This window comes from Clupea harengus, chromosome 22 (assembly GCF_900700415.2).
Source record: "Clupea harengus chromosome 22, Ch_v2.0.2, whole genome shotgun sequence".
NCBI lineage: Eukaryota > Metazoa > Chordata > Actinopteri > Clupeiformes > Clupeidae > Clupea > Clupea harengus.
The window spans coordinates 618,388-634,634 of NC_045173.1; the positions used below are offsets into that span (position 1 = coordinate 618,388).

The 16,247-nt window shown below is 46.3% G+C and overlaps 1 protein-coding gene across 1 annotated transcript in view; it reads left to right on the forward strand.

The window, feature by feature from the left end:
• chd7 (chromodomain helicase DNA binding protein 7) overlaps nt 1-9,473 on the forward strand; it is a 57,539-nt gene extending 48,066 nt beyond the window's left edge. Inside the window, exons 29-39 of the mRNA XM_031560285.2 lie at nt 42-99; nt 967-1,303; nt 1,497-1,705; nt 1,810-2,616; nt 3,698-3,858; nt 3,966-4,193; nt 4,333-4,740; nt 6,008-6,220; nt 6,850-6,990; nt 7,089-7,193; nt 7,381-9,473. Of these exons, the coding sequence (XP_031416145.1) occupies nt 42-99; nt 967-1,303; nt 1,497-1,705; nt 1,810-2,616; nt 3,698-3,858; nt 3,966-4,193; nt 4,333-4,740; nt 6,008-6,220; nt 6,850-6,990; nt 7,089-7,193; nt 7,381-8,613 (3,900 nt within the window). The 3' untranslated portion in view covers nt 8,614-9,473. The remainder of the gene's footprint in view (nt 1-41; nt 100-966; nt 1,304-1,496; nt 1,706-1,809; nt 2,617-3,697; nt 3,859-3,965; nt 4,194-4,332; nt 4,741-6,007; nt 6,221-6,849; nt 6,991-7,088; nt 7,194-7,380) is intronic.
• The last annotated feature ends 6,774 nt before the right edge of the window (nt 9,474-16,247 follow it).

The following is a 16,247-nucleotide window of genomic DNA, read 5'->3' on the forward strand; positions in this document are numbered from 1 at the left end:
ATTCTGTGCTCTTATTCCGTGATCTTATTCTGTGCTTTCAGGATTTTACCAACTCACCGCTCGATGAGAAAGAAGAAGTAATGGATGTTGAAAGTGAAGGTATGAAATGCTATTCTCTAGGACAGTATATGTATTTTATGAAGTTTCATTGTTGAATGTCAATGTTGTGTGAAAGGACTAATAAAGTTAGGCCAAAACCAACCCCAACCATAAACACCACACACTTAAAAGCTACGATGGGTAGAAATCCTCTATCCTAGCTTTCTCTAGCTTAGGAAACCACCTTAACAGTGTGCTGCTGCTGCTAGCATGTGATGAGCTGTGTGAATATGAACTTGTTAATATGAATTTGCTCAGGCACCCTGCGGGTTTCTACCTGTTCCTATTAGAATTGCATACGTTAAATCGAGGAGACTATAACACCAGCTTGATAATTAGCTATCATTTCATGCAAATGTTAAATCTTCCATTTAAACCGTTTAAGGTTATAAAAAAAGTTTCCCTAGGTAGCTATATATCTAGCATAGCAACTAGACAAGCATAGCGTCCATTGACAACGCTTAGCGTCCATTCCCACACAATAGCGCGTGTTTATTTAGCGGTTTCACTGTGTGGGGAGGGGGTGCAGGAGAAATGCCCATCCCTACTTCATACAACTTTTCAATGGCTAGTAGCACTCGCAATTCCATGGCATGAGGTAACATTTCATTAACAGTGTGGTTAGTTGGGAAAATATGCTACTGCAACGCAGGCTGGCTGCTGTCTTTCCAGAGGTCACAGTTGTGATCCAATATGGCTGCCACTGAGCAGTCTGTCATACCTAAACACCTTCATGCTAATGTAGATCTGGGTTTACTTGTGTGTGTGATTTAATAACACCTTCATGCTAATGTAGGTCTGGGTTTACTTGTTTGTGTGATTTTTAATAACACATTCATGCTCGTTCTCATTGTGTGTTGTCCTTAGTGAAAGCAGGCGAGAACTGTAAAGGGGGAACTCTCTACTGGCCCCCGGCTTCAGCGCTGACTGCTCGACTCCGCCGGCTCATCACTGCATACCAGCGCACACACAAGAGGGAGCAGCTCCGGCAGGAGGCCCTCACCAAACCTGACCGCCGCAGACGCCGCTTCCGGGAAGACCTCCTGGCTGTGGCCAGTGAGGGAGGAGGAGCCTATGCAGCTCCAGAGGTGGGCAGCTTTCTGGCAGAAGGCGGGCCGTTCATGACCAAAGGAGCGCCCTTCATCCCAGAGGGGGCGGCCATCACGGGCGACGCTGGAGCTTACTTCAAGGAGAGACGGCAGAGGTAGGCCTCCTGGAGATGTGCTGCTGCACTGTGTGTGTGTTCTTGTGATGTCTGATGTTGCTCATTTTGGTCGGTTCCAGCTTGAATCTTTTTTTGAATTGAACTCTGGTCTTCAACGAACTAGTGACCAACTTCCCTCATCTAACCCGTTTGCCTGCCTCCCTTCGGTTTCTTCCCTCTGTGTGCGGTGCAGATGGACTCGTCGCGAGGAGGCTGATTTCTACCGCGTGGTGTCCACGTTTGGTGTCGTCTACGACGTTCCTCAGCAGCGCTTTGACTGGAGTCAGTTCCGCGCCTTTGCCCGCCTCGATAAGAAGACCGATGAGAGTCTGGAGAAATACTACTTCTCCTTTGTGGCCATGTGCAAGCGTGTGTGTCGCATGCAGGCCAAAACTGACACAGGTATACACACACTGTCTAGATGTCTTGCTCATCAGCTGTAGATGTCTGGAGGTGTCTTGAATGCTTGACTCACTGCTCGTCTCCTTTTGGCTTTTTTCTTCCAGACCTGGCCGATCCCACCCTGATCATCGACCCCATCACAGAGGAGCGGGCCTCACGCACACTGTATCGCATCGAGCTGCTGCGACGCATCCGTGAACAGGTCCTACCCCATCCGCTGCTGGAGGAGAGGCTGCTCCTGTGCCAACCCAGCTCAGACCTGCCTGCCTGGTGGGAGACGGGTCGCCATGACGAGGACCTGCTGCGTGGAGCGTCCAAGCATGGCGTCAGCCGCACGGACTACCACATTCTGAATGACCCAGAGCTGAGCTTCGTGGAAGCGCACCGACGTTTCTCCCAGGGGAAGGCGCCAGGACCCCCTCTCAGTCCCCCAAACCAGGGCACCCCTTCCAGCCTGCCTAAGGATGAGCAGCTGGAAGCAGCCAAGGACAACGAGGAGGTGGAGGCCATTCCAGCCGCCGGCAAGACCGAGAAGAGTGATTCTGAGCAAGAAGATGTGAAGGAGGACGAGGAGAAATCAAGTGCAGCCTCGCCGAAAGAAGTGGTGAAGGAGGAAGATGAGGAGGAGGACGAGTTAAAGGAGCCGAAGGAAGAAAAAATTGAAGAAATGGCAGTTGAGAAGGCAGAGGAAGAGGAAGATGAGAAGAGCGCCCCTGAGAAGGACGGTGAGGAAGAGAAGCCCCTCACAGAAGAGACTGCAGATGAAGAGCTTGTGTCCGAAGAGAAGCCAAGCCCAGCGGCACCCATGACTGAGGGGGAAGTCAAATCTGAGAAGGTCTCGGAGGAGGAAGAGGAGGAGGAGGAGGAGAAAATTGATGATGACAAATCAGAGAAATCATCTCAGGCAGAAGGTATGTTAGTGTGTGTGTGTGTGTACATAGAGATAGAAGATAAACTTCAGGTTTATTTCTAAATAGTTTCTATTATTATTATTATTTTTGTTATTATTGGTCACTTATTAAGTAAAGATATACCTCTGAATCTTTTCACCTGATATTTAAGCAGAACATGGGTTTTGTATTTTTGTATGCCTATTATTGTAGGGTGATCGACATGATCGTGTATATTTGAACACTGAAGTTGTCGATTCACTAATCTCACATGCAATACTATCTGGGTTTGTGCAGATGCTTTTTAGCCCCTAGTTGACCTTATTCAAAATAACTTCTTATAAAGCCCTTCCAGGGACCAAAAGGCAAACTTTTTGTAGAGACAAGCATCCTTAACCTAAAAAAGTTGTTGGAAAGAAAATATTGTCTCATCTAATCTGTATACTGTATATCGTTATAGGAATAAGCAACTTAATATCGTTGTAATCATTAGATCTCTGGCAATGTTCACTCCCAATGTTCACTCCTGTGGTTCTGTGGTCTAGGCCCTATGTTCACTCCTAATGTTCACTCCTGTAGTCCTGTGGTCTAGGCCCTATGTTCACTCCTAATGTTCACTCCTAATGTTCACTCCTAATGTTCACTCCTAATGTTCACTCCTGTGGTGTGGGCCCAATGAGCTATGAGGGGCGTCGCCAGTTTGCATACTAACAAACGTCTCAAACACAAAATGGACACCTAGGGGACAACTAGGAGCAATTTGATGAATTTAAAAACAATTTATTGGATTAGAATGGGAGACTATTCCTTTTAAAGGGATATTTTGAAACTGTAAATCTGTAAAAAATGATTGATATTTATTTAGGCAATATTGCCCAGCCTAGGCTTGGACGGTATTACAGTGTACCGAGATACTTAGACATCCGGAAGGTATGATTTTCAATCCCAACACAAATCCACTCCTCTTCCTATGGAACTGATACGGGGGCATCTTGGCCAACAGAAGACTTGGAGGTAGAAAGGCGAGGCTGAAATGTCAAACTAAGCACCATTTCATTGTTGTTGGTCTGTAACCTTGCGCCTCTTCTCTCTTCCTTCTCAGTTGGGGTGACTTCTGACAGGAAGAACTTTGATGAGGAGAGCAACGCCTCTCTGAGCACCGCTCGGGATGAGACTCGAGATGACTTCTGTACCGATGATGTGGAAGGAACACCCGCCCAGATGATCCCCGACCGCCCCCTTACCTTTGCTTTCTGGCCTAAGGTTAGCCAACCGCTTCAGCTATACATGTGTTCAGCAGTCCCCATTCATGTGCAGAACCCTACAGTCATTCACTCAACAATCTTGTGTGTCCATTTTGATGTGTGTAGGATCGTATAATGATCAACCGTATGGACAACATCTGTGAAGCAGTCATCAAGGGCAAATGGCCCTCCAACAGAAGGCAGCTCTTTGATTTCCCAGGCCTGTTGCCTGGTTACGGCTCCGTGGCAACGGACAGTCCTCTACAGAGGAGGAGCCTGGGGGATCTGTCCCTGGGTGGTCAGACGAGCTTCAATGGTAGTGATGAGCTCACTATGTCTCCAGCGGTCCACAAGGTAAACACTGACACCTCCACTGTCATGGCCTCTTCACAGTTATTCTACCTTTTTGCTGTAGTATTGGACTCCATGCTCCATACATTGGACTCATAATGTGGTTCCCTCCATGATGAAATGTCCTTCCCCCTCTGTGCAGGATGACGCCCTGAGTCTGTCGGCACCGCGGCGTCGGCGTCGGCGCAGGAAGGTGGAGATTGAAGCCGAGCGTGCTGCCAAACGACGGAATCTGATGGAGATGGTGGCACAGCTGCGAGAGTCCCATGCCACCGATGACCAGGCCCACGCCATGGACCTGACTAAAGCCCTGCACGGCCTACCAGCCTCCTCGTCTTCCTCAGTCTTCCCTGCTGGCCTGGCCTCCTCTTCCTCGGCTGCCCTGAAGGCCCAGATGGAGCTGCTGCAGGCGGGCACGGCGGGGCGGGCACGTGCCAACGGTTCCCTGCTGGACACAGAACTGCCCACACGCCGCAGAAGGGGCCGCAGGAAAAATGTGGAGGGCTTGGAGCTCCTCTTCATGGGGAACAAGAGGGCTGCAGCGAGCACTGTGAGTGGAGCCCTCACTGATCACATGTCAATGTCTTTGGTTTGAATTTGGGTGGTTTGCCAGAAATTCTGTCATGTTTTGATTTATTTCATTTTAAATAGAAACGGATAAAAATCACATCAGACTGATTAGGCAACCTTTTTTTTTTTTTTACATTTTTATTGTGATTTGAAATGACAACACACAAGCGCACTCATTTTTGTTATGTTATCTTGATTTCACAAATGTTTGATATGGTCATTTCTTTCGATACTAGAATGTCATTGAAATCTAAATTGCAATTTTTGTTAATATTCCCCAAAAAACTAGCCTGACGATGTGATACTCATAATTCTAGTCAGAATATGAGTTGATACTGCTCCATTGGGCTGTGATTATGGGGCGTGTTTCAACCGAACCAGGGAAAAAATGCCTCTTCGCTCAATTGGATCAACGTAGTCGTCATCGGGGCCAGCTAAAAAAAAATACAAATTTTACCGAATCCCGTAGGAAGGACGGCAAAAACATATTTTCGATCGACAAATGCCTTGATCGCGTTTTTCTGTTCCTCTTTCAAAATGAATGCGCTGTCGATGTCTTCTAAAAAACATCTCTATCTACACATATCTCAGCTCTCCAGCGGCAGCCATGTTTGTTGAAAACGATTTCAACCCAAGTGACGCGGTTGATTACGTTACGGTTGATCATCTGTCCATCATCGTATAAAGCCCGCCCTGACAATTTGATTGGTCTGATCAAGTTTTTGATAAGGCATCATTGCTCCCCAACGGAGCAATGCCAGACTGAACTTCCCGACCTAAAATTTTGTGGGCGGGGCTAAGTTCGTCTGGCATCCAGGCTACAAAAAAAACCTGAATTCGAAAATGGCATTAAGGCATATTGTTGAACACTATTTACAATGTCCCAACTGAATATAAGGCAGAATAACAATCCAATGTAGTGAGTTGGTTTCCCTTTGAATAATCCCCCTATGTCTTAACACTGACCATGTCAATCATCATGCACCTGATACTGCCACTGAATCCTGCCCCATTGCCTCAGTGAGTGAGACAACACCATTAGGAGGCCAGAGGCAGCGGAATTAAGACACATTTTAACAATCAATCAATTTACTGTAATTTGCTGCCTATTTTGTTTATTTACCACATAAATTGTGCATAATTGTTGAGACGATCCGGCCATTTTCCATTAAATTCCACAATCAGAATGGTGAATACCTGGGAAGGCAATGAATGACTTGTGTTGTGGTGTCTTGTGTTTGCTTTAGAACGCCACTGAGCGGACCAAAGCAGCAGCGGTGGTGGAGGGTGGAGGTGGCGCCCCAGCGCGGGCCCACAGGCACCACCCGTCTGCGGGGACCAAGAGCTCTGGCTCCAGGCGGGAGCAGCAGGCCCAGGGCGGCGGCCCCAGCACCAAGGACCTGAGGGAATGGCTCCGACAGCACCCCACCTACACCATGGATATGCCTGGATATGCACCAGTAAGCACCACGAACCTCTAGACCAGTGCTTCTTAACCTGGGTTCGATCGAACCCCAGGGGTTCGTTGAGTCACTCTCAGGGGTTCGGCAGGGGTCAAGACACACACAGTATAGCCCGGTTCACACTAGCAATGTCGGGTCGTTTTTATATATACCTATATTTTGAAGAAATCATCATATTTTATTTTTCCAATTACGAATGGTTCATGAATGCACTGATGAAGCTTGCAGGGTTCAGTACCTCCAATAAGGTTAAGAACCACTGCTCTAGTCAGCTTTCATTAGTGTCCAAAGGGGGATTCAGACATGCCTTTGAAATCATGGCCAGAGATCGATGTTTAGGTCAGGGTTTTTTTTGTTAGCCTATTCATTTTCATTGAAGATGGAGCCTTGTTGATATGTGACTTCCACGTTTAATGTGGTGATCTTGAACTGTTTGTGTTTTTAATGTGGTGATCTTGAACGGTTTGTGTTTTTAATGTGGTGATCTTGGACTGTGTGTGTTTTTAATGTGGTGATCTTGAACTGTTTGTGTTTAATGTGGTGATCTTGAACTGTTTGTGTTTAATGTGGTGATCTTGAACTGTGTGTGTTTTTAATGTGGTGATCTTGAACTGTTTGTCCTGTAGAAGAGTGAAGAGCTGCTTCTGTCGCAGTTCCCTAAACCGAAGCAGAAGAGGCACCGCTGCCGGAACCCCAACAAGATCGACATCAACACACTAACGGGCGAGGAGAGGGTACCAGTCGTCAACAAGCGGAACGGACGCAAGGTATGTCCGCATGCTGTGTTCCACTTCCTTTGGGTTTGCGTACATTGTTTGTGAGATCCCTGTAGTCATTTTTGTTTGTTTGTTTGTTTGTTTTAAAGATGGGAGGCGCCATGGCTCCCCCTATGAAGGACTTGCCCCGATGGCTCCTGGAGAACCCCGAGTTTGCCGTCGCTCCGGACTGGACAGACATCGTCAAGCAGTCTGTAAGTAACATCTGGAACATTTTCCTTCCTTTTTGAGCTTCAAAAGGGTGGGATTGCTCTGTGTTGAATGCATGGCTATATGTATGCCTACCTGTTACCGTGGAGACACTGACATGACCCTTCCGTGAGGTGATCATGTAGTTCTTTTGACCAAGATGCTCATCATCTCACTGCTCTCCCCTCCCAGGGCTTTCTTCCCGAGTCCATGTTCGACCGCCTGCTCACTGGTCCGGTGGTTCGAGAAGAGGGCGTCCGCCGCAGAGGCAGACGACCCAAATCAGAGATCGCCAAGGCAACGGCAGCGGCCGCAGCTCAAGCAGCAGCAGTGGCGGCCGTCTCCACTGCCGGGGTCAACCCTCTTCTGATGAACGGCCTGTTCGGGGGGATGGACCTCACCAGCTTACAGGGCCTGCAGAACCTCCAGAACCTCCAACTGGCCGCAGGCTTAATGGGCTTCCCTCCGGCGCTGACCGGGGCTGGAGACGGCAAGCACTCCGCCTCGGCCATGTTGCCCCTCATGCTGCCTGGGATGGGCGGCCTGCCCAACATGTTCAGCCTGAGCAGCTTGTTCGGCGCTGCCACCGCCGCTGCTGCAGCATCTCCCTCCAATGGGAACGAGCAGGGAGACGCAGACAAGGGTGACGGAGCCAAGGGGGGGGAGGAGGAGGACAAGACCAGCGCCGCCGGTGAGGCGGAGTCAACTGAACCTAATGCAGAGGCAGCACTGAATGCAGCCGCCGCCGCCGCCGCCGCAGGCATGTCCACCAACCCGCTGGCCTTCAACCCCTTCCTGCTGTCCTCCATGGCCCCCGGCCTCTTCTACCCCTCCATGTTCCTCCCGCCGGGCCTGGGGGGGCTGGGCCTGCCTGGCTTCACCCCCACCTCACTGGCCGACCTGCAGAGCGCCATGAACGGAGCCCTGGGAGCGCCCACCGAACTCAAGGAGTCCCCCAAGCGGCCCCAGCCAGAGCCAGACAAGAGCGCGGCTGCAGGGGCCGCGGGGGCCGCAGACACCACCATTGAGAACAGTGACTCAGAGGAGAGTCAGAACAAGACTGCCGAGTCCTCCGCGCTGGACGAGGATGGAGCCGGACCAGCGGAGGAACTGGATTCCCTAGAGGAGGAGAAGAGGACGATGACGACGATGATGACGACAACGATGATGATGATGATGACGATGATGACGATGATGTTCCTGAAGAAGATGAGGATAAAAGTGACTAAAAACTGGCCTTGGACTTTTCCCCTGGGCTTGTTGACCAATCAGACGCTAGAGAATTTTGATGAATCGTTAGTCCAGGTGTTTACATGCCAACTCATTATCCAAACAATTATGAAATTTGGACGTTTTTTCCTGTTGTTGACTGGCGTGCTGAAATGGAGGGGGAAGGGGCTAAAAATGGCTAAGCTGTCTCTGTAACCATTAGCATAGCGAGGGAAAAGACAAACAAGTAGAGCTGTGCGGATGTCAAAAGGGTGACTTGTTTTTGTTTTAGTTTATTTTCGTTTATTTGTTTTGAAGCACTGTGGTGCTTTCTAGATGAAATATTATAGGAAGTAATTTTTCAAATAGTGCTATGCTGCTTTTTCTTTTTTTGTTCTTTGTTTTATGTTTTTTTTTTTCTCTACTGTTGACATTGTAACAATATGTAGTATCTTGTTAAGATTTGGTGGCATCCAATTAAAAACGGCATTAAACAACTTCTGCTGCTGGAAAAATAACTTTTTTCCGATGTACTGTTGAGCTGTGAGGAGCTGTGGGGATATAGTTCTCACGTACGTATCATAGCCTACACTCTGACTGTTCTGAGTCTCTCACACTGACAATCCCAACAGGGGTGAGGAGACCTCTCAACCTGTGGAGACAGCAATAACCAAGGCAGCTTTTTGAATGTTCAATTTTACTCTCAAATCATCGGGAAAGTGTGGAGAAATACAACATTAACTAAAATTTTGACTGCAGTCAGATTGTCTCATTGTGTCCATGTTAATGCACTGGTGTTGAGAAACAGAAATGAAATCAGGTACCTTTTATCTATGGAATGGACTTTTGTTACTTTAGCCACAAAGCTGAACAGCATTACCTCAATTCTAACTAGCCTTGAAGTTTACAGACATAAATGTTGTAAATGTAATTTTCCTTTTCCTTTTTGTGTTTTTTGTGTTTTTGTTTGTTTTTGTTTTCAAACCATCATGTATGATGATCTGTAAATGGCTGCCAACTGTAGTTATGATGCTTTTAATAAAAGTGACTCACGATATTCGCCTAGGAAACCAAAACTGAGTGATTTTCTGTGGTGTTCCTTACCCAGCTCTGCTAAATGAATGCAATCATCAGTTCACATTGAAGACTGTTCTGTTCTGCAAGTGCCCTCGAGTCAAGATTGCGATGTTATTCTTGTACAGTAGGCCAGATTTATTTTAGTTGAGCACATATGTTAAGGGGGTTCAGGCCCTGGGCTCTGTAAAGCGCCTTGAGACCATTGTGGTGTTTTTGTGCTAAATAAATTCAATTCAATTGAATAGTGAGTTTCCTGGACTTCCACAGATGGATAGGCCAAGCTTGCTATCTTATAGATTGGTATCTGAATCCAATTAAAGAAGTGACACTTGATATAATGGACATGTTATTAGGATTGTTATACATGTAGGCTATACTCTGTAAAATGGCAATTTACAGTCCAGGAGCCCAATGTGGTAAGAGACTACATGTGTATCTGCTAGGCCCTAGCATCACAGACCTGGGCGCTGCCCATTTGATGTAGAGAAGTCCCAAACGGTCAACTCTACGTCAGCATCGACCCCAAGTCAGTAACAAAACAGTACATGGTGTGTTGAGCCATCTTTGAATTTGTATAAAAAATTGGTTTAAATTGTCAATATTAACACCAGCACTGATGAGTGATCACCATTCAATCAGATTTATTTTACAGCTCAGAAGAGAGCACCCATTTTAGGGTGCACGTACACCTTAATGTTGTTAGCATCCAGTGCCAGCTACGTTCACCGAGTTTAGGAACCAAATCTGCCGCTCAGGATTGTGCAGCCCATCTTCCGTGGTCAACAGGACTTGAACTAGTTGACTAATGTTAGTTAGCTAGGTAGCAGAGTTGCCATACAAATGACACGTTCTCTTCTGAGCCAGTTGCTATCAGTGAAGGACTATGAACGCCCACAGGTGCAGAGCCGTCACCACTTCATTTGTCTTGAGTGACACTATAAACTCACCTTAAAGGTGGTGGTCGGAGGGGCCGTTGGCGCTGATTGGCAGCCACGCTTCTGTCAGTCTGCCCCAGGGCAGCTGTGGCTACTGAGGTAGCTTACCACCACCGGTATGACTGTGTGTGTATGACTACTGGACTCTGGACTCTGTAAAGCGACTTCGGGTATATAGAGAAGCGCTATATAAAATTGAATTGATTGATTGATTGAGGTAAAAATCAGCAAATTGCTCCTCATGGTCGTCTACCTGTCCCTTCAGTGTTTATGCTCAAAGATTCTGGTGTTGGTCCTGCCTCTGGGAATAGGAAACAAACGGGCTTGGACCGAGCCATAAACGATCCCAGCCAATAAACACGGTGCTTCAGGAGCATCGGAGAGATGGGTGTCATTTGATTGGCTGATGAGCTCAAAGATTAACAACCTGTCGTGAAACAGAAACCAAAATCGCTGACTCTACCTTTAAATAAATACTTAGTGACCATGCTAGTCTTTGAAGTCAGACAATAGAACCAGTTTGTTGTGCAAGGCATGTCACTGTTATCATAATGCTGTAAGCTTCTGTATTTCTTAGCTGACATTTGGACCAACATGTCAGCTCTTAAGATTAGTGTCCTGTGATTAGTGTATCTTCTTCAGCTGTAAGTCACTATGTAGCATTATGTTACCTGTGAGTCAGTGAATATCTTAAAATGGACTCCAAACGGACTGTTGTGGACACTGCTGGCAACAAAGAGCCAAATGTGAGAGGGAGGTAGAGCCCAGCAGACAGGCTTGTTTACTTCAGTCATCATAAACACCATCACTCCCGTGGAGCGGCTGACGTAACACGCTCCGACAGGACAAGAGGACATGGCAGGGGCTGTGTGTCCGCTCTAGTGAGCAGCCATTATGAGTCTAACGCCTGGAACAAGAGGAGGTCCCACCCCACCCCACCCCACCCCCTAACAGACATCCTTTCTAATGGCACTCTCTGATGAAGTGGCTTGTGAAATCCATAGGTCTTCTTGTGTGCACTCTGCATGGATTTGTATTATTTTTGTCCCATGGACGTGAGCTTTGCCCATAATAAACAAGTGGGAAATCAAAGGATACTTCTCATCTTGGGGTTATGTAGTCATTTTCTAAATGATTAGCTTTCTCATAATCTTCCTGTTAAATTCTTAGTTTTAAAATGAATGTTTATTTTCTCTTGATTGTGTAAGGCTTTGGTTACTGCCTCTTCACGGGCATGTATGCTGAGTTTGGGGCGTGGGTTGTGGAGAAGCACAGAACCCTCACTGTGAAAAGGGCTCATACCCTAGGTCCTCTGGGGAAGATGCCTTTTCTGGAGGCCATTGTGCCACTTTGGCTCTCCACTGTTAAGTGGCTAAAGGAAATATCGCCTTGTTTAAAGAACTGAACAACACAGAACCACTTAAACAGGAGTGGCTGAAATGCTTTTTAATTTAAGTGAGAATTCTTTGAAGATGTCTGACATTCGGGGACCAAAGAGCGAAGCTGCACTTTCACCCTGAGTGTTTCGACCTTTTCTTCCTGGCACTTCATTTCACTCTCCACCCAAAGCCCTCTAAAAAGTGAAACTAAAGGAAATTGTTAGTTGACTAATTAGTAGCCACTCCCCTGGAAAAAGAACAGAGCTTATCGGTCACTTGGGTCTTAAGAAGTTAACGATAGGTTTTGTTTCTGAATATCAGCATTCACTTTGCTACCTTTACAACTGAGTTTCTAGCCAAATAGTTTAAGTAAGTAAAAAACATGGTGAACATGTTAAAGTAATGTCGTAGTGCATTGAGCTAGGTCTGTTACAGTAGTAGTGCATTGAGCTAGGTCTGTTAGCATTGAGCTAGGTCTGTTACTGTAGTAGTCCATTGAGCTAGGTCTGTTACAGTAGTCCATTGAGCTAGGTCTGTTAGCATTGAGCTAGGTCTGTTACTGTAGTAGTCCATTGAGCTAGGTCTGTTTCTGTAGTCCATTGAGCTAGGTCTGTTAGCATTGAGCTAGGTCTGTTACTGTAGTCCATTGAGCTAGGTCTGTTAGCATTGAGCTAGGTCTGTTACTGTAACAGTAGTGCATTGAGCTAGGTCTGTTAGCATTGAGCTAGGTCTGTTACTGTAACAGTAGTCCATTGAGCTAGGTCTGTTACTGCAGTAGTCCATTGAGCTAGGTCTGTTAGCATTGAGCTAGGTCTGTTACTGTAGTAGTCCATTGAGCTAGGTCTGTTAGCATTGAGCTAGGTCTGTTACTGTAGTAGTCCATTGAGCTAGGTCTGTTAGCATTGAGCTAGGTCTGTTACTGTAGTAGTCCATTGAGCTAGGTCTGTTACTGCAGTAGTCCATTGAGCTAGGTCTGTTACTGTAGTCCATTGAGCTAGGTCTGTTAGCATTGAGCTAGGTCTGTTACTGTAGTCCATTGAGCTAGGTCTGTTAGCATTGAGCTAGGTCTGTTACAGTTACAGTAGTCCATTGAGCTAGGTCTGTTACTGCAGTAGTCCATTGAGCTAGGTCTGTTAGCATTGAGCTAGGTCTGTTACTGTAATCCATTGAGCTAGGTCTGTTAGCATTGAGCTAGGTCTGTTACTGTAACAGTAGTCCATTGAGCTAGGTCTGTTACTGCAGTAGTCTATTCTCAGTTGCATACCAGTCATATCATTGTATGCCAAGTATGCCCCATGTTTGCCTGTGCCTCTTTAGTTCTGACACAATTGAGCTTCTGGTTGTGAAGCCCGTTTCTTTCTGTAGATAGCCACCATATTCCACTTGAGAGCAGACCCGAGCACAAGAGGAGAGGCATGTGTGCAGTGCAGCTGCTATTCCTTGGGGCACCTTTAGAAACATTTAGCAGCACGGGTGTTTAATCTAATTACTGTGTAGCCTTTTATACAACATGATTGTCGCACAATAATCCTTTTAATAACGAGTGTTTAAGAATTATTAGTTACAGACAAGTATAACCATAACCCCCCTGGGAGAACTTGGAGAAAAAAACTCATTAAGAGAAATCCTAAGGGAGACGCCTCATTGAATAATGACTTAATTCTGATTTGGCTTATGTATTCAAACACACATTAGGATATGGTACAATACAGCATTTTGTAATTATGAAATACTTGTATTTAATTTTTTGTATTTTAGGAAATGAGCCCAGGCAGGCCCTGCTTCCCTTGGGTGGGGGCCATGCTAATATGACAGGGTTGAGTTGTCTTTGATGATCTTCCCTTTCGAGATAGAGGGACTGGTAGATTCAGCCTTTCTATATTTTGGGATCCCATCTAGTTAAAATACAAATTGGAACCTGAAATCACTCTTGTTAATCTATATGGATGATTTGAAATCACTCTTGTTAATCTCTATGGATGATTTGAACCTGAAATCGCTCTTGATAATCTCTATGGATGATTTGAACCTGAAATCACTCTTGTTAATCTCTATGGATGATTTGAAATCACTCTTGTTAATCTCTATGGGTGATTTTAAATCACTCTTGTTAATCTCTATGGGTGATTTGAAATCACTCTTGTTAATCTCTATGGATGATTTGCAATCTTAAAGTTGAGGCTACCATGAGACAGGTTGGGAGGACCCCATTTTGAAAAAAAAAAAAATCTGACCTCAACCACAGATTTTGGAATATAATAAAGCGTAATAGATGTTGGGAGAAACATACATAATTGTTAAAGACAGAGGGGGAAATATTGTCATGTATTTTTTTTATTGTAGTCAGAGACATAAATGCCAGTTCTGTTGTTCAAACTGGGTAAATGTTCTGCATATGGTGTTTGGCCAGTGTTTGTCTGCTGCTCTCTCTCTCTCCTGCAAGTCCTGTTCCTCCTAGTCAGGCCTGCTAAGGGTCTGGACATATCGGCCTTCTTTTGCTCTTTTCTCTCCGTCATCCTGAAGAGATGACAGGCCCTTCGTGGGAGAATGGATCTGGACCCCTCATGGCCAATCATGGACCCCTCATGGCCCCTCAGAGCCTGCAGTGCTGCTCTGGATCCACAGCGCTGTAAAGATGCTGGCTCCAGTCATCTTCTGCACTGACCAGACCATTCATTCACAGGAGTTAGTTGGAGGTAGCTGTCTGTGTGCTTCACTGGCCTAGTATGGTCTCTGTCCGAGTCTTGGTTTCTCCCACTGACAGACAGAGAGGCTGGATGGGGCTACAAGCATTAGAATATGAAAACAAAAAGAACATTCCGGAGAAGTCTCACACACACAGACAGTCAATTTCACAAACATACGTAGAAACAAGGGGTCATTCCAAACCCCACAGTCTTCTACCAACCTGCCCAACACCCGCACTTAGCATTTGCAAGCGCGTGACAAAAGCTGGAAGCACCTAAAAGATTATAAACTTAACAGTGAATCCTCAGTCTTTGAGGCCAGTAGAGGACAATGGAGTAAGCCAGAGGGGCTGTAAAGTGTTGCACTGCATCCTGCTGCTGCCTCCTTTATCTCCCCCCACCGTTGACTAATGACCTTCCCCCTCCCCTCCCCCTTCTTCTCTCCTCCTCTCTCGGCTCCCATCCCCCTTTCCGCCCTCTCACGCCATCTCTGTCCCCATCCCCCTCTCGGGCTGAGGGAGCAGGGAGGTGGGCTCCAGTGGCCAACCCACATGCTGCCTGAGAGACGTCCATCACAGGTCTTCAGATTAGCCGCATCACTGCTCAGGACAAAAGAGCACCCCCACCACACACACACAAACACACACACCCCCACCCCCACACACACACAAACACACACATCCCCACCACACACACACAAACACAAACCCCCCCACACACACACACCACACACACACACAAACACACACACACACACACACACACACCACACACCCCCACCACACACACACCACACCCCCACCACACAGAGAACAGCACAGGCCCCATTCCATGTCTCCCACACTAGCCATGGATGAGTAATGGGGGTTGGGGGATGTGTGTGTGCGATCACTGAAAGGGACGGAGCAGTGAGTGGTCTTACTGCTCCTCCTGCAGAAGGCATAGAGGCTCTTGCAGCGAGCCCAAGCTAAGCGTACACGTGGATAACCATCTTCCCATTTTCAAATATCCCAAACAATTGTTGTGCAGGAATGCTAGTTTCCCCCCAAAAATAAGGAGGCTGTCAACAAAGGACAACTTTGAACCATGTAAAGTGTCTTCAGAAGTACTATTCTTTTTGTAATATCACCCGCTGTTTTCAGTTTGAGGACATTATTCACTCTCACATTATTATCTGTTTGCAAGAACCTATTTAAAATCTGATACCTCCCCTTTTCTGCCACAAACTTTAGCGCAATGATTTAGATTCTCTGAAACGTTGTTTATTGGAGAAAATGGAGCAGTTTGGCTTTGAATGTGTTGACAGCCAGCAGACACTCAGCGAACCGGTTTAGACATATCTGTTGAACCTGTACACACTACACTATCTGAGACAACATTAGCACCAATTCACTTCAATTTAAAACGCTGTGAATCTGTGAAATTATCGTGCAATGATTAAGGTACTAGCCAGGGATATTGTATACATTTGGCTATTACCTACTCAAGACTAAATGTACCGATTTCGTAGGTTTTCTACACAGGCTAACAGCGCCCTCTGCTGGATGTTTCAACTCAACAGCTTTACCTCAAGCCTAATTCCAACACCAAGTGTGTTTTACTTCATGCACCACCAGTGCACTCGTTACAACTATCTACGAACTATTACAACTATCTGTTTCTGTTACAATATATATATATATATATATATATCTCATACATTATTCTACTACAAAGACAAACTGTCATACGGTCCCATCTGAATGAGAATCTGAATTTGATCCCATTCCAAA